This window comes from Lichenostomus cassidix, chromosome 2, assembly GCF_008360975.1.
Source record: "Lichenostomus cassidix isolate B80296 chromosome 2, HeHo_3.0, whole genome shotgun sequence".
In the NCBI taxonomy this organism is placed as follows: Eukaryota; Metazoa; Chordata; class Aves; order Passeriformes; family Meliphagidae; genus Lichenostomus; species Lichenostomus cassidix.
In genome coordinates this window covers 58330758-58358064 of record NC_139482.1, presented here as the reverse complement: position 1 = coordinate 58358064, position 27307 = coordinate 58330758, and the positions used below count along the sequence as shown (strand labels likewise).

At 37.1% G+C, this 27307-nt stretch overlaps 1 protein-coding gene across 3 annotated transcripts in view; it reads right to left on the bottom strand.

Moving 5' to 3' along the window:
* The window catches only part of CDKAL1 (CDKAL1 threonylcarbamoyladenosine tRNA methylthiotransferase), a 395226-nt gene that overhangs the window by 83038 nt on the left and 284881 nt on the right, over positions 1–27307 (bottom strand). For all 3 annotated transcript variants that reach the window (XM_085051690.1, XM_085051691.1, XM_085051692.1), the window contains exons 12-13: positions 23621–23801; positions 6752–6814 (exon numbers count right to left, since the gene is read on the bottom strand). In XM_085051690.1, coding sequence (XP_084907816.1) covers positions 6752–6814; positions 23621–23801 — 244 coding nt within the window. The remainder of the gene's footprint in view (positions 1–6751; positions 6815–23620; positions 23802–27307) is intronic.

Sequence of the window (27307 nt, the reverse complement as noted above, 5' to 3'; positions counted from 1 at the left end):
CCTCCAAAAAGCAGCTCTGAATATGAGGGACGGGAACAGAGAAGAATGGAGGTAGGCTACAGTAAGAGCATTTCCATAAAAAGCAGTCGTATCTGGCATCTGAGATATTAAATTAAATCTGAAATCTATTTCAAGGCAGGACATAGCAAAAGGCTCTGTACCTTTTCAGCAATAACCTAAAAAACCTTTTCATCTTACAAAACAACCATTCAGAGCACCTCTTTTAGAAAATTAAGATCATGGCTTATATCACAGGCTTTACAACCTCACAGTTGCCTTACAATTTAGTATAATGATGTTCCTGGAATAAATTAAAAGCAGGTTAAGAGGATTTTGTTATTTTCCAGAATCATATACCCAAGTAATAACCAAAAAAATCTGAAGGCTGACACAGTACCTCAAAACTGCTTTCTATTTTTCTGGCTCAAAAGTAAAACCTACACATTCATAGTACTTCCACCACACATAAAACACAGTTAATAAATGAGAAACATTACTGTCCTTGGGAAAAACAATAAGAATTCCTTATGGCTTTCAGCAGTTCTGTAATGTCCCACTTCCAGACACCAAAAACCATTCAAACATGGTTTACTTAAACATGCTAGCTGCCGTGTAAAACAAACCACTTGGTAATGTCAGTAGCTATTAAAGATGACAGCAGCAAATACAGAAGATGCCAAAGTCTAAGAGATCTGGAACTATGAACACAGGAAGACGCAAATCTCACCTGCCAGATATGTTTAATGCTGCAACTACATTTTAGTCCTTTTAGTCCCATTTTAGTCCAGCTACTCTCATAGCATGACTTTCAACTCTACCAGTGTCCAACACATCAATTTACATGCCCTCTTATGAAACCACATTGTGCCACAGTGCAGACACATCTTCAAAAACAAAGCTTTTAGGACCTAATTAACAAGAGTAGTATGGTGATGTCTACCATTAGAAAGATAGCCAACAGCAGGCATTTTAGTTAGAGTGGTTTCTTTCAATAGACATCAGAATTTCTTTTGTTCAAATTAGCTTATTTGTGAAGGAGTCCCTGTACATGGGAGAAAAATGAAAGGAAGCAGCTTATCAGTAGGAAAATTGGTCCCAACTTAAGTGCTTAACTTCTCATCTCCACCTGTTTCTGCTGTTGAACAAGAGTCCTCACCATACTGAAGACAGTTTTGCTGGTTCTTGGTGCCACCACCACGTCCTCCATTCCCCTGTCACAGCCTACTGTTCCCAGAGGCCACCAGCTACAGCACAGAGGTGGAAGGAATGCAGGGCTTAAACAGGGGTTTTTTTTATCAGAAGCCAGCTGACCCCAAACCCTCACCCTTCACCTGGCACTTTACACTTGCTTTCAAATACTTTATGCTTCACACAGGTGCCCATGACGATTCCTAGACAATGCCACAGCCTTGGGGCATTGCTATGATTAATATGCTGTGTTATTGTCAATGAAAACCACTTAGAGCATACACATACGCCTCCAAAGGCAGTGCCAAAATAGATCCCCCCTGTTTGATTGTGGCTCCTGACTGTTTCATTGTGAAAATAGTTTCACACCCTCATTACTTACAGCCTCTTTCAATGTGTGGGATCTTAACTGTTGAAAAATTTCCGACACGAAGTGTCAGCTGTCCAGGAGCACTAAAGAACTCAGCAAAAGAAACCTCAGTTTAAGGAAACTTACACTAGATTACTGATTTTTCATTAAAAATAGGGTCTGTGTACTAGTGACATAATTGTTTGAAAACACTGTAGGTCTGTAAGTGGCAGCAGCCATTAGTACCTTAAGAATAACCTTACATAATCTTGCTATTAATGTTCTTTGAGTGAGCTATGAACATGTCTACCCTTATCAAAGACAACAGGACATCACACCCTGCTTCCCAAAATTGCTGATGAGGCTAAGATGTGACCAAAAAAACCCCAAAAAACAAAACAAAACAAAATTTAATGGTGTACAGTAATACAATGGTTCATACACCTTGCCAAACACACAAGCATTGTCTAGGGGATATTGCTCTTTTGAGTGTTTTAACATTTCCAGAACACATTAATAAAGAACATTTAAAAGCATAAGGCTTAATTATTTTAGTAGAATTGCATCAATTATGGCACATTTTGAAATAGCAACTAATTTTTTTAATCCTGAGCACACCTTCAGTTTGGGAGAAAATCTCTTAAAAAACTCTTTCCAAATCACATGAATATTGACTTTATTTCTTACTTGGCTGGACACAGTATATGCTAAAATAAATCTAATGCTGTAAGACATGACCTTATTTTTTCATAGATCATGCCCTGTTCTAGAGCAAGAGATTCAGGTTGAAAAAGGCAGAAACAAATACTGCGCTAAGTTTTAAGCACAACTCCCAGGGGATTTCTCAGTGGCCCATGCTGAAGGCCCATACCAAAGGCATGTATGGACATGCCCTAAGGTATCCCTGGGTATCCTCCCAAGAAGGTGAAGCAGCAAAATGAGTAGTAGTTCTGATATACTGTGCTTACAATATGTAAAAACATTCTTTTGCAGAGCATAAATTGAGGATTATAGTTTTAAACAATCACTCCAGGGCTAGACTGAATACTTAAATGTATCTGACGAAAAGAAGAAAAGGAACTAGGGCTTTGCACTTCTGAATTTGGACATTTAGTGCATACTGGATCCTGAAACTCCTATTAAGCTTATAAAACCTGTTGTTTTGACCAGGTAACTTATTATACCGACTACTTTAACAGCTTTAAAAAAGACTGGGTCACAAATTTTAAAGAGAAAAGGTAATTTAGAAGACAGCTCCAACTCCATTATTTTTGAACTACACATCTACTGCAGACAGAATAAAATTCTTGCCATGTGCGAAGTGAAACCTCACAGCGTACACGCAAAAAAATTCAGCAGAAATTGTGTGCAAACAATCTTTCATTAAATGAGCTTATAGAAAACTGGCCAGCATACAGCTCCTCATTTAACTCCTTTTAAATTTTAAAGCACTAAAGGAGTTTTTGGTACAGCTTTATAAGGAAGTCAATTTTATCATCTTTTTCTGATGGTCCTAGGAAAAGATAAACTGTACATATAGTGGGAAGAGCTACTTTATTGCTAACTAGAGAAAAGTTACACAGCAATCAGAACTTTAACAAGAAAGCTAGACTGTACATATTCCAATTCTACATAAACAGAGGAAAAAGCAAAGTATTTCAGAACAAGGAATGGCTCCATCTACAAATAGAGTTCTATGTATTTTTACACATGCTAACTGAAATAAGTTTGAACAAACGGAAATCACACACCTGGAACGAGATATCGCTCAGCATTTCCTAAATAACTACTTAGTTTTGAAAAGAATTAATTTTAGAAGATACTTAACAACAACAAAAGAAAGATCTGAGAAATGGGAGTTCTTTGTATGTGTCTGACATCAAGAATTCAATATATTTGCCAGGCATTCAAGACTGATGCTAAAATGAGCTTTGTCTGTGGCACAGTAGCCGAAAGACCCACAAGTACTGCAGTCAGAAGCTCTGTAAAGCACAATAGTGACACTAGGTTAAAGAGAGCAGGTTCAAATCCCCCTGGATAGGATAAGTGTACAACCAAAGGGCAATTTTTGAGTTTTGCTGTTGAGTGGTTTCATCTGAACAATGAGAAGGGCAACTAGATGGTAACTTATACTTGTTTAGGCATTAAGTACAGGAGCTTAGCTAATTCTCCCCTGGTATCAACAGAAGCAGAGTATCTCCTGCTTTTCCATCCCTTCTGTAGGAAGAATTTGAAAGATCTGTCCCCTCTGCTGCTGAATTAAAGCCTTAGTGGATAAAAGCTAAAACTGAACACCTTAGTGTGGAAGGAAAAGTAAATAATTGTTTCCACCACTATAAAAGCTCTGGCTTTTCATCTGGGAATGAAGAACCACAAACATTTAAATGTCTTTCAGGATGCTGTAAGATAAACTAGAAGGGCAAATATATATTGAGGTAAAATTTTCAGGAACAGCTACTGGTTCAAAGAGCTACTGCTGTCTTGTCCATGCATATATAATAATAATAAGGTTAGTAAGGTTAGTATAGCTACATCCTCAAAACATCACTTTCTGGTTTAGCCAGTGAAACGCAAGCGTGGAAGAATGAACAATTTCTCATTTTCTGATTGACTTTTCCCCTTTCTATGAGATAGGCCATTATAAGAAGATGAAGTACTATCAAATCTTTGTAGCAAGTCCTGTTTCAGCCACTGCAGTTCATGAGATTTTTATATCTGTTTTAACTACTACTACTAAGTACCAACATACCCTTAAGTTTATCTCCTTTCTATTTTAGAAAGGTTCTCCGAGAAAAATCTTCTTATCAACAAAATAATAATCCTGGAAGCCACTTATTCCAAACACTCATGCCATGATCCTGCATCACCAACACTCACAAAGCCATCATGAAATCACCTTTTTACACTTCCTGAAAATAATCTACAAAATAGCTAACAACATGTACCTTCACCCTCAAATCCTTTGGCTATATAAATCTAAAAAAACAGAACTAGAGCAAAGCTAATACAGATCTCCACTTCATATAAATGTATTCCCAACTAATGTTAGCTCTAATATAAAAATTAAAAGTCCTCCCCTAGACTGCAACAACTGTGAAATTGGAAGCTGAGATGGAAATTTAAAGCAAGGAGCAAGAGATCTGCAGTGAGCTTGTTGCAGCCACCACAAATAGGAAGTTGTTAAGAGAAGGAAAACCTTCACTGTCAAATGGAAAATAAGGAAAGGCCATAACTTTAATAAAAACTGTCACTTGTCCATTCCCCTCCACTTTTACTCTTAGATATACATACAGAATGTACTTGGAAGCAACAAAATAGTGGAGCTACAAAAATCACCTATCAAACAATTGTGCTACTTTTAATAATATATTAAAGGTCCTAAAACAAAGATCAAAAGAGAATATATTTAAGCATTTATATTCAATTCCACATTGCTTGATGACTAATTTGTAAAGAGTGCAGAAGTCCTCAGAACTGCAGCCAAAATCATTTGAGAATACTTTGATATAATGCCACAAAGCATATAAGCAGGAAGACAGCAAGACGTACAAATGGCCAAGTTCCATTAAAAGGGCTAATAAAAGAATAATGGAATTTCCTTGTATTATGAATAAAAAGTGTTTCATACAGGAGAATTAAGACATGGAGAGGAATATCAAAGTTTCTAGTTCATCAGTTGCATCTCCTTATTAGATCTTAATTTACTTAGTATTACATTTACCTTAAAATGCTTCAATTCAAAAAAAGCAACAATCCCATTCAGAATCTCATCACACTAGTTTTCTTCATTGTTCATGTTTCTCCATTAACAGGCTGTTAAAATAAGCTTTACCAATCCTTATAAATACTGTAAGACTATTTATAAAAAAAGTACCAAGAAGAGATGAATTTAACTTGAAATTAGATATAATTCTTAAAATTATAGAATATAACTGCTGCTTTACAATGGTTTTTTAAACTATATTTTCAAGTTGCTGGTAATTACAGAACTCTGACAGCAACAACCTGCCTGATAAATGTAATCAATTAATTTACATACTGTATTTCTTTCTCACATGTAGTTACACATATATTGCATACATGTGCATGTGTTCATACAAAGAGACAGATGCACATACATACTTCTGCCACCTTCTTCTCCCAAATATAAAACCTAGCTGTTTTCCCCAATGTATTTGGTACATGGCCAGGAAAAGACGAGACAGAGTTCAGAACTTTCCTTTGAAATGTCTAAACAACAACAACATCAACAGAAATGTTTAAAATCTTTCTTTGTTTCAATGGATACTTGCAAAATCACTCACACTTCTCAAAACTGAAGCAGCAAAGACAGACAGCTCATACTGCTTACAAATTTTTAAAGGGTTTTGTGCATTTGTTTAAACAATATGTCCACAGTGGCATCCAAGACAGGAGGAACTCCATGAAAATATTTCAAAACCTACTTAACTCCCCTTCAATCTGCTGCTTACTGCTCTCTTTGGCATAACATCTAAAAGAACCCCATGACATAGTTATAGCACAGCAATACTGTGATCTCTGTCTCTTGGATCTCCAAAATCTTCTTGTAACAACTTTATTTTTTTTTTTAATTTCATATTGCAATATCCTTAGAGAAAAGACCTTTATTTTCCCTACAGGATGAAATATAATAAACAAGTTGGGTTGTTTGTTGTTTTCTTTTTTTACCAGGATTCTCAGGTGTTACAAATGGGGACCAAGTTATAATGATGATGTGTATTTCTACTTCTTCTCCCAGACAACCACCAGGATGTTCACACAGCAGCCTCTTCTAACAATGCTTCCATGATCAATAGATAATTCACTACGATCATGTATCTCTGGGCCTAATTGACACAACAGGCTAAGCAACATACTCTAGGATAACATAGTTCCTAAACAGAGAGTGAAAAAAGAGGGGAATCCAATACCACATATGGTCACTTTGCAGGATTTAGTGTCAGTCTAGAAATTACACTTCTGTGAGGGTAATGCGAATAATTGGTTTCACAAATCAGAAAATGCACCTTTTCAAGCTTGGCGTAAAGAAACAAAGAAACATTTATGTGACAGCAGAATTTAAGTAACATGAATACCTCAGCACTTTCAATTTTATATTTTCTTCTCAATTTTGCACTAAACAAGAAATATAATTACCACAAATACTTGGAATTTTTCTTAACAACAAACACAGACACTATATTTTTTTCTTACCTTATGATCATATGGATTATAGGAATGAAACAGCTGGGACAGATCCTTGGTTCTCTGTTTTTTCTGTAAAGCAATATTAATAAATAAGCCATATTAGAAATGTTATGGGAGAAAGAAAGAAACTACTGATTAAAAAAGCTGAATGCAGGTACAAACATATTCTCTCCCCACTCTGTTAATGAAACTGTAGGTATGAAGAGCAGTGTATGCAGATTAGGATATTAAATATTACAGGAAATAATTAACATATATATTAACAATATTAAGAAAAATATCCTTAATAAATAATAAACACTAATCTGTGAAACATCAGTGGAATGTGTAAACAATTCAGATTAGGTTTAATTTTTGCACAATATATCATAAATAATATTTTAGAATGCAGATAACAAAACTTAGAGATCAGGCTACAATCTTGCAAAGACTTGTCTACTATTCTAGCAGGTACATGCAGTCTCACCTTATAGGAGATTAGGTGTGAAGGAAGTCAGTTTAAAGAAGAATCATATATTATTTTTCCATTTCTTTTGATGCTAATACTCTCATTGCCTTGATTGTGGAAATTTAATAGGTGATATGCCATTTAATGCCAAGGGAAAGGAAAAAAATATTGTCTTAGGAGCATAGTTCAAAGACAAAACCTGCTTAATCCAGCTCCTACTGAAGTTAGTCAAAGAGCTTTCAGTGATTTCAGCTGTTAAATAGAGTTTCTCAGCTGTATCCTATGGAGGGTGGGCAGGGACAGGAGAAAAATGCCCTTTGTCTTTTATGCAGGGATGAGTCAAAAATTGGTTCAAAGTTTTATTATGTTAAAATCAATGACTACGTATCTCATAGCTGGGGAAGGGAAAGCACTGCATGCTGGAAAATGTGTAAAGAGGAGACAACTGCAAGATCTCCTTGCTTGTAGTCTCTACCAGTGACGTATTTAGGCATCGTTTCTGTTGTTTCCAGCTAAACTGGAAAGATCTGTTTATGTTTCCTGCATGCTGGGAACTAAACAGCTACATGACTGCAGTATTTTATTTCTTTATTTTAACTTCTGGAAACTATAGGTCAATTTAGTAATTTTTGATCATGCAAAATGAACGATGTATTTTCTTTCTTTACATAGTTTTTATTTTCACTGAAATGTTAAGCAACTTAGTGATAAAAGTGGTAACTTCTGTTACTAGCAAAAATTTCTGACATCTGGACATTTCTGAATCATTAAAGTTATTAGATTAATGTTATTACTTCTGTCAGGTCTCTACCTATGCTTTAGTTAAGACCACTAAAGAGTCAAGAAAACAATATTTTGATCATTGTCCATCTTCAAACAAGAACAGTAAATTTTGCTTTCAGTATGAGAAAGTTACTTCTGGACAGACAATTCTATTCAACTACTATAGGTAATATGTAATAGAACTTGATTCTCTGAGTTTAAAACAGGGCTTTAAAACTAAGAGAAATTACATTTAAAAAGATATTTATTTTAGTATAGATTTGCTCAGTAACTGAACATGCCTTTGCCACAGAAAATTTCTCCCTTAGTAGAGGAAATTTCACCCTCTAACCTCCACTGATATTTCTTGTATTTGCAGTGGGGGAAAAAAACCTCTCTCATATGAAAGCATCAATCCAAATTCCAAACCAACCAACCTACAATCCAAAACACCAACTTACTAGGACTTATTTTCTGGTACTACAGCTGCAACAGTCAAAGTATTTAAAATACTATAAAAACTTATTTGGAGAAATGTGATCATAAATTAAAAAGAGGTATCAAAGTATTACTAAAAAGAGATACCAAAGTGATTACTAAAAATATTGCTTTAAAAAAACTAATATAACGCAGTATTGTGCAAGAAGAAGACAAAAGCATTTGAGTTTGGATTACGGAAACTTTGGATCTAGGAAGAAAACCATACAAAACCCAGAAAAAGTTCAACTCTTGCTTTTTGTTACTGAAGACTATTTCTCTTGTATTCATTTTGACTGAAATTACTGTAATAACACTCAGTAAAAGTATATGACAGAAAATCACTCATCTTTTACCCTCAGACTTTCACCAAAATGCTGGCTGCACACTAAGCTAGAGTGGATGAAGAATGAAGACAGCTTCCCTTACACAATGCACTGACAGTTTTCAACTTTTTATTATTATAGAAAATTATGGCTTCTTTCCTACCTTTCCACAAAAGTTTAATTTTTTTGTACAAAACCAAAACTCTCCTGACTGGGGAAATGCTGAAAACTCCTGACACAGAAAAACATCAAATGAAACTTCTCAAGATGCACATGAAGAAATGCTCCAACATTCCCAGGATGCCCCTAAGTGTAGTTGAGCTAAATCTAAACATCTTTTGACTATTTTGTATGGAATCTAAATATACAGACAGAAACGTCATAATTACCGAGTTAAGGTTGCTTAGTGATGACTTCTGTCTTTCTAGAACAAGAAGTGCAGTTTAACTCAGATCCCTAACACCCAGAAATATGTAAAATTTCAAAACACAGAGATGCAGGACAGGACAAGGAATTCAGGCTGCTCCAATGGTAATCTCTTCAACTTCTAGAGCTGGCATGAGTCCCATGGTATGAATAAAAAGCTTTTGAAATAAAGAAGCAGCATGGTTCCCAGCTCACCTCTATGCAGTACAGAGCAGAGGGTAAAGCAGGCCTCTTCATGTCTAGACATGACAACAGAAAATAAGGAGTCCAAAAGCTCCTTCTCCTTTATCACCTCCAGTGGACTATTTCAGTTCCTAAACTACATATTTACATGCATCTCCCCAGAATTTCTTTCTTGCCATAGCTTCGTACCCCTATTTATGTTCCCTCAGCTTAGTCCAACATCCCTTTCAAGTATCCTTTGACCAATATAAAAACTTTTCTTCCCCTGCTCTTTCTCTTCAGTGTGCTGATTCCCCAGTTCTTTTACTGTACCAATAATGCTGCCAAAATCACATCATAAAAAGCCACTCAAAACCCTCTCTGAACTTAGGCAAATGCACTATCATATCATTTTGTTTCCTGTGCAGCAGCACTACTGCTTTCAAACATCCTCACAGATCTGCATAGGATATATTTTAATTCTTTCTGAAAAAATTCAATTCTCTTTCCAAAGTCACCATACAAATTAGCATGAAAAGATCTTCCAGGAGTCTGATAGCAACATCAGACTCATAGCTTATTCCTGCACTTCTCCCAGGTTTGACATACAGGGAAAGACTGTTCTTAGTTTGCAGCACTTAAACAAATTTAGGGAGATTGAGATGAGATGAGATGAGATGAGATGAGATGAGATGAGATGAGATGAGATAGATAAGGAGGGTAAGTTAGATCCTATGCTGATGTGGGCCACTAAAAATACATGCATATGACTGTAAGAGCAAATTTTCAGTTTTCTATTTCAGTAACTTGTAGAAATACCACATTATATAGGAGATAAAAAGGAGACACTTTTTTTATCTTTAGCGGGAAAAGTGTATGAACATCTGATGAAGAATGAATTACAATACTGCTGCAGGACTGACTTAAATACTGTAAAACCATATATATGCTGATACACACAAGTATGACAGGATGGAAGGGTTTCCCGAAATAAGCAAATACTTCATTTCTAAGTGAGTTATTTCAAGCTTGTTACTAAAGTATGCATAAGTAATTAATTGCTTCTAAAGAGACAGGTAGTGTCCAAGATATTTATAAAAACAGGAACCAGAAACCAGCATCAACTAATGACATTTCTTAGGACAGCACACACAGACAATGTTAGCAGAGAAGAAACATTACATCACCACAATTTCATTACTTCTGCCTCCCACAAGCAGATATGCAAGTAACACACACTTTGCTCTATTTATTTCCTTTCTCTCTCTCATTTTTCTGGGCCTCAGATTTTTGATTACTGAGATTTATTAAAGGGACACAGGTCATCCAAGATGCATATTATACGATTAATATTATATGATTAATATAGTAATAATAAAGGCTTCTTTTACAACAGTCTGGAACTACATTAACAAAGGTAAGTTAGCGACCTTGGTGTTTTTACTCTTTTTCTTGTGCATTGATTTTTAGCAATAATGAAACTTTTTCTAATGCTTTAAGTGGACTATACTGTGGATTATAATTGTACTTTATAATGAGATATCCCTTAAAGAACAATAGAAAGTAAAAAATTAACCAACCAACTAAAAAAAACCCAACAAACCCTGTAGTACAGAATGAATCTAAAACTGTTTAAAATATTTTCTGCACAAATAAACCAGCACAGAATTTTGTGTTGACTACCTTAGAAAAACAATTTTTTTTTCCTGCAAGTAACAGTGTGAAAATAGGGTAAAAGTAGGGGTAACCTAATAATAAATTTTTATAAATAGAATATGCTTTAGAAAAATAACTTTACAAATGAAATAGCTATAACAAAAGCTAAACATTGTAGGCTCACACATATATATTGCACTTATCTCGTGATCCTCTTTTCATATTCAGGTGATAATTGCCTGTCTTTCAGATGATTTTAATGTAGCCCAAAACTTGTTTGTTGTCTTTTCAAGCATGGTATCATAGGTCTACAATGTTTATTGTGAAGGAAAACCACAATATCACTGAGGTATTTATATTAGAGATTACTTAGAAGCTACTTAAATTGAATATTCTCAGATTTTCATCTAGGAATAAAAGGGACAAAACTTGTCCCAACAGAAGGTATTACTAACTTCCTTTAGACTCAACTTTCAGTTTTATAAAGTCAGTTTTCACCTTCAAAGTTCTTAATAGTCCCAGCCTAATACTGTGACAGATCTGCAGATTCCAGCAGTTCCACTGAAGGTCTCAGCCTCAATATATAACCAGAAAAGTTCTCCTGCCTTTGTTTTCTTGCTCCCATGATTCAAAATCATTCCAATATACAGGGCTGCCTTTAGTAACAATAACATGGATCTGTTACTGTTCAAATACTCTTCCTTCATGAGCACAGTGAATAATAACATGTGTCAAGGCAGTCAGATTAATGTCTTTATTTCATTTCTCTTCCCTCACCTACCAATCATCTTCCCCATTTCTCTTTTACATACTGCTGATCAGAATTAAAAAACCAATTTTATTTTGCCACAGGAACCTTATTTAATTTAGAGTTTATAAAGCATCCACACCCCCCCCCCAACTGTCCTTGAGCATGATAACAACCAATAGCAATATTGTCTTTTTCTTTTAAATGAGTCCGGAAAACCACATTACTTCCCTCTGTAGTATCTAATGGATTACATAATTTATAGTCACATTAAACTTCGGGAGTCAAGGAAAAAATTATCTACAACTTTGACACACTTGGGGAGAAGAATGAAATAGCTATGTAAGTATTTTCACAGTTTTCTTCCTCAGTATAACTGAAAGCACAGAGGCTCCAGAATAACAGACGCTTGCAAAACCATGAGATTGGAGCTTTCTTTTCTGAAACAGCACTTTCTAACACATTTTGTGATATGGCATTCTCTGACTTCAGTAACATCCATTTTCTGACCTATAACAAGGATGTGTCTCTTTTTCCCCTAACTTACATCTGTGATCTCAAAACCACAAAGGCCTTGGGTAGTTCCAAACTCTAAACTCTTGTAAAACAGAGTGGAGCAGGGAGCATCCTACCTAAAGACACCCACTGGACTAACTTCAATCTCCACAGAATCCTTTGGCAAAACAACAGCAAGGGAGATAGCAACTACTCCAACCAAGGTACATTTAAAAGCCTTGCTTGGAGATTCAATCCATAAAGTCTTAAATCTATGTACCTATAACCACAACAGAGATATGAGCCAAGCCACTGGAACCGCCACATTATCCAAGTTTGCAGATTGCTTTTTGGTCAGGAAAACCGCATTTAAAGAAGTGATCAGAAACCAGTGAACAATTCTCTTTGACCTCAGTTATTCAGTGCATCACCCTCATAGAAATGATCCTGAAAAGAACATTGTACACCAGCCAGATTTCTTGATAGAATAATACCTGGTGTTCATTATGCACTTGTGTCCAAGCCCTGTAAGGTCTGAAAGAGCAGAAATTACAATACAGGCCTGACAAGTTTTCTGCTTGTCTGCTTGTTTCATAGCTAACTCACCTCTACTGACATTATGCCTGTCTTTCTGTTCACATCTATAATGAAGCATACAAAATAATTTGGGGATTAGCTAGTCTTTTTGACCTGAAATTACTATGAATTTACATGAATTACTATGTTAAAATAAACTCACCATTCCACTTCAACTACTGACCCACACATATATTAAGCTTGCTTTAAGAAATTACTTTCTCATAATTTTTGATCCATACATGGAAAATATCGCTTAGGGTACAGTGTCTTATTCAGCAGTTCACCTCAATGTTCCGGGATAGTGGACTATTTTTCCAGCTCCAATTAACAACAGAACTATACATTCATAATTCCCATTTTGTGTATTTTCTTACACGATTCTTTAAAAAAAAAATAGAACATGGTTCTATGATTCCATGTAATATGTGTTTTGTCTAAAAGAACAAAATATATAAAACTTTACACTCCTTTACTAATAATTAATACTAGAAAATGATTGCAAATGTTAAAGTGATTCTGTCTTCAGGATGATAGCAACACAAATGGTTATGGTTTAGTCTATTTTACATTTTATGTAGAGATTCTGATTTATGGAAAATTACAGACATTTTCAAAAAACAGCACAGGATCTTCATAAGAACATCTGTCAACCTATTTGAAAATAATTCGTTGAAGAATCCATTCTCAATTAAACCATGTGCATTGCAATTTCCTCCTTACCTCCCATATCGTATTGGCTATGTAATACAGACACTTCAAACTCATACATTTTACAAATATTTTTGAATTTTATTCCTTCTGGTAAATTTGAGATACTTTAATTTATCTTACAATTAATGCTTGTTATTCCTGTCAGTTTTTATTAGAAAGACATGCAATCACCAGCCATATGAAACTGAACAAGGGCAAGTGCTGGATTCTGCATCTGGGATGGGGCAACCCCGGATGTATGGACAGACTGGGGAATGAGATGCTGGAGAGCAGTGCCACAGAAAGGGTCCTGGAGGTCCTGGTCGGTGGCAAGTTGAACATGAGTCAGTAGTGCCCTGGCAGCCAGCAGGCCCAACCATGTCCCGGGGTGCATCAGGCACAGCAACACCAGCTGGGCAAGGGAGGGGATTGTCCTGCTCTGCTCTGCACTGGGCAGAGTCAGCCTCACGTTGAGTGCTGAGGGCAGCTTTGGGTGCCACAGTGTAACAAAGACATTGAGCTATGAGAGAGTGTCCAAAGGAGGGCAATGAGGATGGTGAAGGGCCTTGAGGAGAAGCCATATGAGGAGTGTCTGAGGTCACTTGGTCTGCTCAGCCTGGAGAAGACTGAGGGGAGACCTCATTGCAGTTAAAACTTCCTCATGACGGGAAGAGGAGGGACAGGCACTGATCTCTTTGGTGACCTGTGACAGGATTTGAGGAAATGATATAAAGCTGAGATAGGGGATGTTTAGGTTGGTTACCAATAAAAGGTTCTTCACCCAGAGGGTGGTTGGGCACTGGAACAGCTCCCCAGGGAGGGAAGTGTTCACAGCACCAAGCCTGGGAGAGTTCAAGAAGCATTTGGACAATGCTGTCAGGCACATGGTGAGACTCTTGTGATGTCCTGCACAGGCCAGGAGTTGGACTCAGTAACCCTCCAACTCAGGATATTCTACAGCTCTATGATTCTATAAATTACACAAAATTTGTTCTGACAACTTTCACAAAGCAATTCTTAATTTCAGAAAACGGCTTTGACACTTGTTCATTTTGAGGATTGATAAATTTGGTATAGTTTGTAATATGCTCTGTCTCACTTGTAGATTTTTATGTCTGAAATTCATGTAGAAATTTCGCAGTCTAAATGAGGTGGGTATTTCCTAAGGATGCCACTATAAAGATTATGAAGACTGTTTAGGTCAAAAATGATTTGTAGAACAAAATATCTAGCTGAAACTTGGCCTGGGGTATCAGCCATATTTCAAATTAGATTGACACTAAATCAGAAATAAAGTGATTGGTCACAAGGGAAAGACTGTTTTTGAATATGTAGAGTTATTGCATCCAGTTACACAGTAATATAAAACAGAATGAACTGCAAAGTACATCTTAGTAATGAAATGTAATTTTTAAATATCTATATATCTTTATCTATAGATATGTTAAGCCCAGAACGTACATGGTCTTACATACCTAAGCCCAGGACAGACCTGCCTGCAGGGCACTCTTTTTCACTTTTTATGATCTGTTGAGGTATCTGTACTCTGCCACACACGAACAGTCTTGAAAGTACCAGGTTTTCCAGCCTTCCAAGGAGAACAGAAAGAGAAGTGCTGGAGAGGGTACAGCGTGGTACAAACTGTGAGGAACAGTGGTCAAATGCTTGTTGTGTGAGAGACCACATGTGCACCCACAACAACATGAATTCAATAGACACACAAAAAATGCTCTCAGTGTTTTATCTTCATCTACTATTCAGTCTTCCACTCTACTTCCAGGTTTTCAGGAATTCCAGGTTCCAAGATTTTTAGCCCAATGACCAGAGGTGCAGGCGCAGTGATGAAAACACCGGAAGGTACAAGTTCCAAAGCCTTCACTGACCTGATTGACTGTGACGGCTTTGAGGGAGTGTACTTGGATTATCAAAGACAGATGAAGTTCAAAAAGGGGTCACCAAGAACCCACCTCAGGATATTTATGTGTCCTTTTCTTCCAAAGCACTTTTTTTGGGCCATCTTAAATGTTACATTATTTGCAAATTATGGACAAGCTCAGTTGCTGCCATGATACAAATTCATTTGCTATCTGTATTAAGTCACAAATTATCACATCGAAACCACATTCTCTTCTTCATTTGAAGAAGTCCAGGATTTTGAAAATTTTCTGTTCTGATATCCAGCCTATATCCAGTTTCAGAAAATAAGTTATTATTAATTACTACAGCTGCTAGCAGTGTTCATAGCTCTGAGCAGTCTGGTTTATAAAGTGAATTAAAATTCCAAATTAAAAAATAGATTTTTTTTCTGTTTTACATTAGTTACCTAACTGTAATTCAAGAAAAAATTACAAAAATTACAAAAAGGCACAGTTAAGACTTCTTCCATAGTTCTTTCACTTCATTATGAGCCAATGAACAGGACAGAATAACAAAGCGTAGATTGGAGACAAAACTGTTTTCTCCCTTAAAATCAAAGGCTATTCTACCTTTTCTCTAAAAATATCTTCCTTCCCTTCTATTCAGCACAGGAGTATGTGGTGTTTAAAATTCCTGATGCTATTTCAGCTTCCTTGCAACTAAAAATCTCGCAATTCCATCAAGATTTTCAGACTCACAGGGGAGAGAGGAGGGGCAATGAATGCTCATAGCCACTACAAATCTTGGAGGACTACACTTTCCAAAAAATAGGATTTTTTAATGCAACATATGTTCTACACATGGCTGCAAGTATCAGCCCACAAAGTTGCATGATGTTAACAGGTTTTACAATCTTTGCAAATTCTGTAACTATTTCTGGCCTGACAGGGAAGTTTAGAAAGAACTCTACCTCTTCCTCTGCATGTATATTCTCCACATTTTATTTTCCAATGTCCAGTAATTCTTTTTCTTAACATCATGGCCTAGATGGAACCCATACTTGTACTTTACTTGAAGATGCTAAAATTTTCAAATTGGATAAAGTATAAAGTTTATGAGGAAGCTGCTGATAATTTTCATTCCAACAAGTTAAACAAAACAAAATTCAAAAACAGTAAAACACCAACTAATTGGTTTCCTAAGTGCATTTCCAGTCTAGCTTTGAATTTTGGTTTGTTTTCTCAAGCAACACAGTTGCGCTCCTTGGAAGCACAAGACTCATGTTCCACACCAGTGCAAGATTTAACAGCCACAGCTCCAGGGTAGAGTAAAAATACTTTCATCCTTTCTTAGGGGTCTGACTCTGCACTGTCCAGCTGTTAATGTGCAATTTAACTCATTCCTCAGATTGAGCTATGAACTGAATTTTCAGCAGCTCCATAGGCAAATGATTTCTAGCTTTCCAAAAGGGTTCAACCTATTTTAAAACCTACCAGCTCAACTGTCTGCCACAACAATAAAAACAGATTTTCATTTCAGCGCCTAGTCAAATAACTTGAAGTGGTTTGAGCTTGAGCTGATTTTAGCTCTAAAATAAAATGGTCTTTAAACATTTGTAAAATTCTATTTGGTAGTTTTGTCTAACCACAAACCCCCTATTCGCAGGTAATTACTCTCCTTTGAATTCACTGCAAAAACCTGCAGTTCTGGCTACACACTGAATGGTGAGCACTGGGATCTAAAGATACAGCATGAAAGTAGTCTAATGTTCTAGCCATCATTAAAACAGAGGAAAGGAGGAGCCAGGCTTTCACAGGTCAATCAGTTTATATAATTCCTGGAAAAAACACAGGAGGGAAAACATGCAAAACTATTTGTAAGCATCAAGAAGGTATCAAAAAGAACAGAGAGTGATATGGCTCTAACCAACAGATACACCTATCCAAATAAAACCCATCAAAGAATAACTGGGTTTGTAGATGAGGGAATTCATAGCTATCATGATGGTTTGTAGGGCTTTCTGTAGTACCTCACATGTGGTTCTCATAAAAATCACAAGGCAACATGATGTAAATAAAACTACTAGAAAGCAACTTGCTGGAAAATGTTAACTTGGAATACTACAATAGTTCCATGAAAAATATGAAGACATAAAATATACATTGGTTTTCTCTTCATGGTCCACCTTCCTCTCCAGCCTTCACATTTTAAACTCCCTGGTCCCAAAGTTGTCATGAAAGTCTTTACTCAGGTCTTTATTCTGGCCGAATAGCAAACAGCAAATAAAAGTGTACTGCTGAAAAAACAAATTGGGTACAGCAGTCAAACTCAAACATTAATCAGTCTTGGCTTTTCTCACACATGAAGAACATTCTGCATATTACACCCTGCATTATTGCACATGCTGGGGAGGGGAGATGTGTGTCAGGGACCAAGAATCTTTGATACACCAGAAGCAGTTATAACAGCTGCATCTAATTCCTGGGGCACGAAATGCCATTTAGTCACAGCACTTAACAGGGGAGCTCATAGGCAGTGATGGTAGACTGGAGTAGCAGTATTACTGAATAAGTGGCATTGTTCCTTTTTCTACTCCCTTTCCCTTTCCTCCTACCTAATGATCTCTGCAGCACTCCTCTTTAATTTTAGAAGAATATATTCCTACATAGTCCCATTGCATGGTCTTTGGATTGGCCACCATTAATCTGACACAAAAAGTATTACTGATTCTGGTATGTCTGTGAGAATTAGAAATGAGATGGTACCTTCCTTTCTGGGCATTTAAATCACATTAACTAATCAGCTCCACCCAAAGCTGCACTCTCTCAACCTGCAAGTGCTTAACATTGGAATTGGTTCTGTCATGTATCACAGAGTACACGAAACCTTATCAAGTTATTTCTAAATCAATATCAGATGGCAGATGAATTCTTTCCTGGCTTTAGCTCCACCTCTGGCCTCCCCAGGCACATTGTGCCACATCAGTACCTAAAGTCTGAAGCATATGCTCAAAGGCAAGAGTGGTCCTCAACTATCATCTTTCCTCACTGTCTGCTCCACAGGGAGCTTACCAGCCTTTTCTTTGATGGGACACCTGCAAGGTCCACCTGTGCTCCCCTCCTTTAGAGCTCTGAACACAGCAACAAGTATCCTTGCACAAGCAATGCTATTCCATTTGCTGTCCAGCTGCCTGAAGTTAAAACATGCTAATACAGAGGAAAGCTAATATTGCCTGATACAGGACTGGTTATTTTTTAGCCAGGCTGGGACAGTTTGGTGACATATGGATAATTGTGTGTTTTGAACAGGTAAGAACACATGAGTTACCACAGAAGATTCAGCTGTTTGTGGGCAGAGATTCAAAACTACAAAATCTGTATCCATCCACCCACCAAAGGAGGAATTAAACATTACACTGTATCTGCTAGCAATCAAGAATGCCTATTTCTAGTGCCTTGAAGAATTCTAATCAAAAAGAGATATGGTGGATCTGCAGCCACTCAGTTATGAAAGGGTGTCATGGAACTTCTTGGAGACCTCCTAAAGGGATGTAAAAGTAAAGCAGTCTAAGAAAACTAAGTAGCCATTATAGAATAAAGGCCACAAAATTTCGGCTCCCACAGCGATGGTCAAATACAACTTGTCTGGTAGACAGCACTAAGGTGTATATTGCATTACGCTATCCTTATGGAAAAAATCTCTTACTGCATTAGGTACTCCTCCTACAAGTACTAAATATGGGAACAGATCTAAGTGACAGTTTGATTAAATGAAGGGGGATAAAATGTCTGATCATTGGTATTTTTTTCTCCTATTAATGATGAGTGTACTAACAGTGTGTTAGTTTTCTAACTCTTCAGAGTGACTGAGCAGCTGCAGCAGTGGCCTCTGGCCAGCTCTGTTATACTCAGCAGGACGCCACATGGTATGGAATATCCCTTTGGCCAGCTTGGGGCGACTGTCCCAGCTGTGCACCCTCCCAGCATCTTGTGCCCCTGCAGCTTCTTGCTAGCAGGGCATGGGAAGCTGAGAAGTCCTTGACTTGGTATAAACACTACTTAACAACAACTAGAAATATCAGTGTGGTACCAGACATGATTCTCGTATTAAATCCAAAACACAGCACCATACCAGCGACTAGGAAGAAAATTAACTCTATTCCAGCCAAAACCAGGACAGTTATGAAGTTTGTAAATTGGTTATTCACCTCAGTATAGTAAGCACAGTGTTTAATACAACTAATACAGAGAGAAAGAAGTAATGAGAAAATTCAGAGGAATTAAAGGAAATGTTCAATAGTTGACTGACAAAATTTTCTAGCTGGGAGCAATGTAATTATCTGATCATGTGAAGAAAGACAGAAGGAAAGAGAAAGTGAATACATAGTCTTTCATCTAGATATCACTAAAATGCCTTTTAAAAAAAAATCTAATCATTACACCTATAATTGAAACCTAATTTCTTAAACAATTGAAAATATATGCAGAAAGATTAGAATCCACACTGCAGTTGATGGCAGTGTGAGCTGCAGTCACATTACTGCTCTCAAAACAGCTGCCATCTATTCTCAGTAGAGATGAACCTAATTGTACATTGTTATGATTCTTATTTTCAAAATGGCTATTTCCTCATGTAATTTCCAAGTGACAGAAGTCATGTTGATCCTGAGATGATAATCTCCCCTAATGTTTCAGAAATTGTGATGGACCAAATCACAAGGACAGAGAAAAATACCTTTCAAGTCCCCATATGAGTAATAGCTGCCTTGAAAAAATAAAGACCAGAGAAATTAAAATTATCAAAAACATAAGGTTTTACACACTCTTCCTTTTAGAGAGAAAGAGTAATTTTCACATGTGGAATTGTTCTGATCCTTTGCAATGCAGCTAAATATGAATTCCCTACCTTCTAAATCACGTTCTCTTACATTGCTTATTATTAGTTTAACAAGAATCTGTAAATTAAGTTATGCAACTATCAGTACAATCACTTTTACAAGTAAACATAGTAAGGAAATGGAGAAATTCAGATAAACAATAACAATAATAGCAGCAATACCAATGCCCAAAGTAGCATTTCATCATGAATGCACTTCAGAGTGAGAATTTTCTACCCACCGGACATAAGGAGCATCCAGACTCATCTCTGAAACAGTGTATTTAGCAGAAGGTGGATAAAATGGGGGCAAAGGCAAGAAAAAACAGCTGGATAGCATTTAAGTTCTGGACAACATCTTGGCTCATTTTCCATGCACATGACTCAGCATTACTGTAATTGTTTATTAAAAAAAAAAAATCATGCCTAGGTTTGTTTTAACTTTTCTCTAAACTGGAGAGAATATTTATGGTAAGCATAATCTAATTGATGGTTATGAAATGATGAGACCTTTTAGACAGATGTCTGATTCTCCATGGACATTTTTTCTCCAGGAGAAATAAGAAAGGCCTGCAGCTTTAGCTGTCTTTTCTGAATTTATGGTAGCAGAACTGTCCATCTGGATTTGTGTCATCTGCCCTTTTAGCAAAATATTGGTGCCTGTAAGGCTTTCAACGATAAATTATCCATGTGAAGGGATGATTCCATGTTGACCTACTGGTTGTTTTTTCTATTAAGATAAACTCAAATGAGGATTTTCTCCAAAAGGGCAATTATATTTAAGATCATCATCCAAATGACCCACTAAAAATATGAAAGTACTAAATACTACTATGCTTAATACTATACAGACTGTTTCTAAAAGTGGTAAGGTTTTCCAAAAAAGCTAACCTAAAAGGAACTGACATGGCAAGTATGTTATTATTGCAACTGTGATACTTGGGCAGAACCACCGGAGCCATCTTGAACCAGAGTTGGTGAAGTGGAACTCACTAAACTGGAGCAGTTTGTAATTAGCAATATATTTGTCCACTGCGAAAGTATTTAAAAGCTGAAATAACATAGCAAATACATGCAGTCTTTAGAAAAAAATAACAAGAAAAGAAGAATAACAGTGCTCCAGTAACTTGCTCACTTGGCTCAGCATCTGCGGTTTAACAACAGAGACAAAATTATTTTCCCATAAAGAGATCCCTCCAACAGATCCAGTGCAGAGGATACTATTATGCACATCCTGTGGAAGCACCAAGCTCACAAGTTCAGACTGGTGATCCAACGTACACTCAGACACTTGCACAGACCAGCTGCATGGCAGTGCATGTGCTATTTCTTACCCAGTGCAAATGCAATGACTTTGTTAATGTGGATAATATTTCATTAAAGGAGGAAGGGGTCAGAGTGCATAACGTGGATGGTTGTGTGCTACTTCCTTTTCTTAGCAAAGAAACATAAGTTACTCTGTGCAAGGAATGACAAATTAAATGCCTGTCCATTTCTGGTAATGCAGGAAAGACCATCAGCTGCTGTCTAGAAGTAATGTGAATATAAAACATAGGAGATTAGCACAAGCTTTTCCTGCTCTGTTTGACTAGTTCCTCTCCATTTCTACTAAGAGATAAAAGAACAAAGGATCTCATAACACAGGATTTTTGAAGGACTACAGCAAAAAAAAGAAGAAAGAGAAACAAAATCTATTAATTACAGATTTTCATCAGCTCTGGATTAGAGGGCCCATCTTCTTTGAAGGTTCTAATTCACTGAAAGCAGTAAGTACTAGTGCTACATATAAGAAGAAAGAATGTAAAACTGGGTTAAATTGACAATTATCAATTTTTCAAGTAATACTTCTAACTACAGAACAGCTAATATGCTTTTAATAATTTATCTCTTTGCATATTGGCTTCCCAAAAGCACCCAGTTAAGCAGAAGTGGGTAAATTAACTTAAGCCCTCTGCACTTCCCATGAAAATATGCTGCTTAAGAACTTGAGAATGAAGGAATACAAACCCGAAACATAAACCAATGTTTTGATTTTTGAACTTCCTTTTGAACATTTCTGAACTTTTTTTCATTTATCAAAGTATATAAAAAGCATTTAAAACTAAGAAAAATAATGCAAGAGCATGAATTGGTTACACTAAGGAGAGTACCTCAACAGCATGTATTTATATTTGAAAACTTACAATTTCCCATTATGAGATTGTCTATAATAAATGAACAGTCATTGCTCAAGCTGCATTACACTAAACAGTAAACTGAAGAAGCCAGATATAATCTCATTTTATGTCTCCAGCAGCTGACACAGCCTATGGAATTCATGGTATATGCTGAGAGTAAGCAGAAACACTTTGTTTAGCTTTCAGACATACAAGAAAAGGGATACAAGTCCCAATATATTGTTTTGACTTCATGTTGGTGTACCAGGATACATAAATTGAAAGAAATAGGTTTTCTTTTAAATTGATTTACATTGCTGACTTTCATTCTTACACTGAAAGGAAATATAAATGTTATTTATACCCATAATGATAATATAATAATGAGTTGACTTACTACAGGCATCAATCTTGTATACTTTCCTGTTTTGAGATTCAGATTACAAAAATAACAAACTCAATTTCTTTGAAATAAATCAAACCATGCCTTCTGATATGATTGCTATTACTATTGCTTATAAATAGCTATTTATATCAAACAAAATACAGTCAATAGCCATGTACCTTCTATATAAAACCAGGCTGTCTTTCACCTTGGAATTTAAGATGAGAATGTTGGCAGTCAGAAAGTGTTGGGAGGGGGGGAAGGAGGCAGGCAGGCAGGCAGGCAGGAAGGAAGGAAGGAAGGAAGTAAAGAAAGAAGGAAAAGGGGAAGGAACAACTGAAAATGAAAGATTAGATGCAATTTTATTAATGACCTTTAACATGCAGGCTGAAGGAAGTAAAGTTTATGAGCAGCGTGTAAGGCAGGTCTCAAGAAGAAGTGGCCTGTAAATTTGATATTTGACAAATAAATCACAAAGACTATCATTGCTCTATTATTAATACTTTGCATAATTACTCACTGTAAGCTTGAGATTGCTGGAGCCACAGAAGTTTTAAAATTAGTATGTGTAATCAATCAGCTACTACTCATGATAATCATTCACCCCAAACTTGACAGAAAGCAGACAAGATCTTCAGTCTAACCACTTTATTACCTTCCTCACAATCTGAACAGTCATTTATATTTAGAAATGCATTCAGTGATCTAGCTAGCCTCATTTTCTTTACTGGACTGAAAAAATCCTTCAACTGATTGCTGGCACAGTTCTGCAGAAAATGTACATTTTCATGTACATGCTTTATGTATTAAAAGCATCTGAAAATGGATCTTACCACTGCAGCTGGAACTTGAGGCATTTTTGCAGCTGGGGTTCCTGGGCGTGGGTAGAATTGATTAATAAACAAGCTCGGAAACTTGTATAGTTCTACAAGTTTCATTGTTTCTTGAAAATCTTCATCTGTCTCTCCTGGAAAACCACAAATGATGTCTGTAGCAATTGCTATTCCAGGCACTCTGTAAAGAAAGTAGAAAGAAACACTTAACTAAGGAAAGTAAAAGTCTTTTACTTGTAAAGTTTTACTTTACTTTATAAACTTTTACTTTGTAAAAGTCTTTCTCCCTTAAAATCTAGTGTACACAGACTTATAACCTTCAACTTTATCTATAGAAATCGAGACCTAAAAGGATCTTTAGGAAAAAATAGATTTTAACACCATTGCTTGATAATGAAAAATGCATTTGGTGCGCAGCCGAAAGCACAAGGAATAGAAGATATCACAGCAAATACTGGATTAGGATTGTGACAGAAGAGTGAAAACATCTGGATCAACTCTTCCTTCATTCAAAATTAGAGGCAATCAGCAGACCTTGTTATTTCTTGAATTCTGATTGCTCAATCCAAAAAATGTAAACCTTTTGACACTTAGTCACTAGAAAATATCAACTATTTAGTGTTTTATAATACTGCTCTTGAAGCAGAACAGGGTATCTGAAAGAGGGGACTGGCATGTCGTACAGCCTAGCAAATTTGAACAAAAGTAGCTTACGAGCCAAAAAATACATCTTTAGTCACAAGTTAATTTCTAACTCAGTATTCTAAAATATCAGCCTATGCTTTGCTTTAAAAAGAAAACAAAACACTTAAGTTCACAAATGCACAGGCACTGTGTGTTGTCCAGTTATTTAAGCAAGATCAACATTCCCCAACTGTTCCCCTTGGACTGAATATACAGAACCCCTACACACATCAGGTTATGAGAGCACAGTTGACAGAGACAGCCCTCAGACACAGAAGGACACACAGAAGAGGGTGAAGTAAGGGGGCCTCAGCTGAAATTGTGCCACCATCACAGCCTTGAACATGACAGGAACATGCCATGTTCCCCCAGTAGATACTGGAGCAGCCACCAGGCTTGCACCCAGACTGAGCCTCGATGGTGGATGCAGACCTTCAAGCTCCAGGCTGCAGGAGTCCCTGGGAGCTATCTCTGATGGCAGGAGAGACAGCCCTCTGTCCTGCTGGAGTTGGGTTGTTTTGGATGAGCTGTGCCTCCAAGCGCAGGAGTTGCAGGAGACTGCTCAGCATCAGAGAAGATGAAAAGGAGATGGCAGTGCCAGGTTAATGGTTGGGCTCGATGACCTTACAGGTCTTTTCCAACATATGGTTCTCTGCAACTCAACAGCTTGAAGAGCCCTAGCCCCTTGATCTGCAGTAGAGAAGCATGTAGTGTCAACCCCCACTAGGCCAAGGGAAGCAAGAGCTCTGGAGAAGGGGAAGGATGGAAGCTGGTGACTTCCAAGAGGAAAGATCTTGACCAACCTCACAACTGCAAAATATGTTCATTACCCTCAGAGTTGAAGTGGAGGCAGATGTGCTGACAAGCAAAGTATCTGATCCCCCTAAACCACACAGGGGTACCAAGAAGAAGCATCAAGTCACAGTAAAGGGTGACCCCCTGCTCTGGCAGATACAGGCACCCCTCTGTTAACCCCACCAGCCATCTAGAGAGGTTTGCTGTCTGCCAGGATCCAGGGTGCTATGGGGCTCATCTGGCCCTTTGACTACTACTCACTGCTGTTACTTCAAGTGAGAACAAATGATCCTGCCAGTGGAAACCTGGACAACATTTAGAAGTGACTACAGAGCTCTGGGGATAGTCAAGGGCATGAGGGCTCAAGTGGTGTGCTCCTCATCAGGAACTGAGGATGACTAAGCACTGGCATATCTTGCCCTGGGAGCTCGACAAGTCTCCCTCCTTGGATGTCATAAAAAGCCATCTGGTAATGGTCCTGTGCCACTGGCTCTAGGTAGCACTGCTTGAGCCAAGGGCATTGGAAAAAATTACCTCCATAGGTCCCTCCCAGCCTCAACCCTTCTGTGTTTTCTGCGACATGGTCGTAAAAAAGCCCTGCAGCCAAGAGATAAATATTACACTTTTTTTTGCATAGTATTTACAGAGTACTCTCTGCGACCCAGGAGACACCAACTCAGTTTTCCAAATCTGACACTAGTCAGCTGGATGACCACTGCCTTGGGAGAAACTGTGAAGCCACAACCCTGTTTTGTATTCGGCCTGCTTGTGTAGAGTGGGAATAATGATAAACATCTTCTGCAGAGAGGCAGAAATATACAGTGGTCAGTGGTCCCTCCAGACACAGATGAGACACTTTCCACAATGCAGAGTTGACTCTACACTGTTCATAACAATGATAAACTGGAGAAAATATGACTTATGGAGAAAAGTAAGAACTCTGTATATCAGTGGTATCTGACTTAGAACTGGCCCTGTTTCAAGTAGGGAGAAGAGATGAGATGTCTTCCAGAGCTCCCTTCCAACCTAAATAATTCTACAGCTCTTTTGTAGGCTACAGGCAAGAGAACAGCTGAGAGAGATTGTTTTAGGGGTAAATGGCATAAAGACAACTGTCACAAGCAAAGTTCACACTTGAGTTTAAGAAGGGGTCTCCAAGACTGTCTCTAACATACAGAAATGGATGGAAGGCTTCTCTTCCCCTCATCAGGGTAAGACAATGCAGAACTGTGAATGTTAATGCATGTAATCCAAATTACATTTATAAAGCATTTAAATAGCCAAAGAAAATGATAATTTCTTATTAGACAGTTCATAACCAGAGGAAAAAAATAATGCTGTGGTTATAGTCAGTGAAGAAACTTAAGTCTGAATAACTGAAAGAAAAACTTCCTGAAAGAAGAGCTTCCTGAAACAATGAGTTCTACTGGAAAAAGAGAATGTGTTGCCAAAAGACCCAAGAAAAGGGAAGCAGAGAATACTGTGCTTATTAATTTGATTAGGTGCAATATTAGAGCATAGCATATATTCACCACTAAAGCCTTCAGATAAATTGTATATGGTAGTGAATATATTTTGTGGGGTTTTTCTAAACTTAAATATTTTTTTTGAAACTTAAATATTGCCAATATTTTAAGTATTGGCAATGAGCTTATATTAAAGTGAATGCCTTGTCCCCTTTTTAACGTGTGTCTGCAGATATAGGCAGCAGCATGGGAATTTTTTAGATATTATTTATTAGAATCTTCTTCCACCTTTTCCTTATGAAAAATCCTTACCAAAGAAACCAAATTCTATCAATTCCCTTTTGAGTTCATGAGTTCACAATCCATCATCTGAGATTAAGTTAAAAGATGGCATTTGAATGACAAATCAAAACCAGTATAAAACTGAACATTTTCAAGGACTTAATCCAATAACCTAAGTGGGAAACACAAGCTGGATATTGTGCAGAACAGCAGAAACCCCCAGAGCTGTTGGCTCCACGCCCTCAGTTACCATTGCTATCTTAAGACTGACAAGCGTCAAGATACAAACTTCTGCTTGATATCAAGTAACAATAAAATTCCATATCTTTAAGGACTGAGTGAAGGGATCAGCAGTGTATCCTGCAATGTGATTTTGCTCATACCACAAATATCTTGTGCAGCAGCAGTAAGCTCATGGAAGAAAGGGCACATTACTTTATAAACCAATGCCACCTAACAT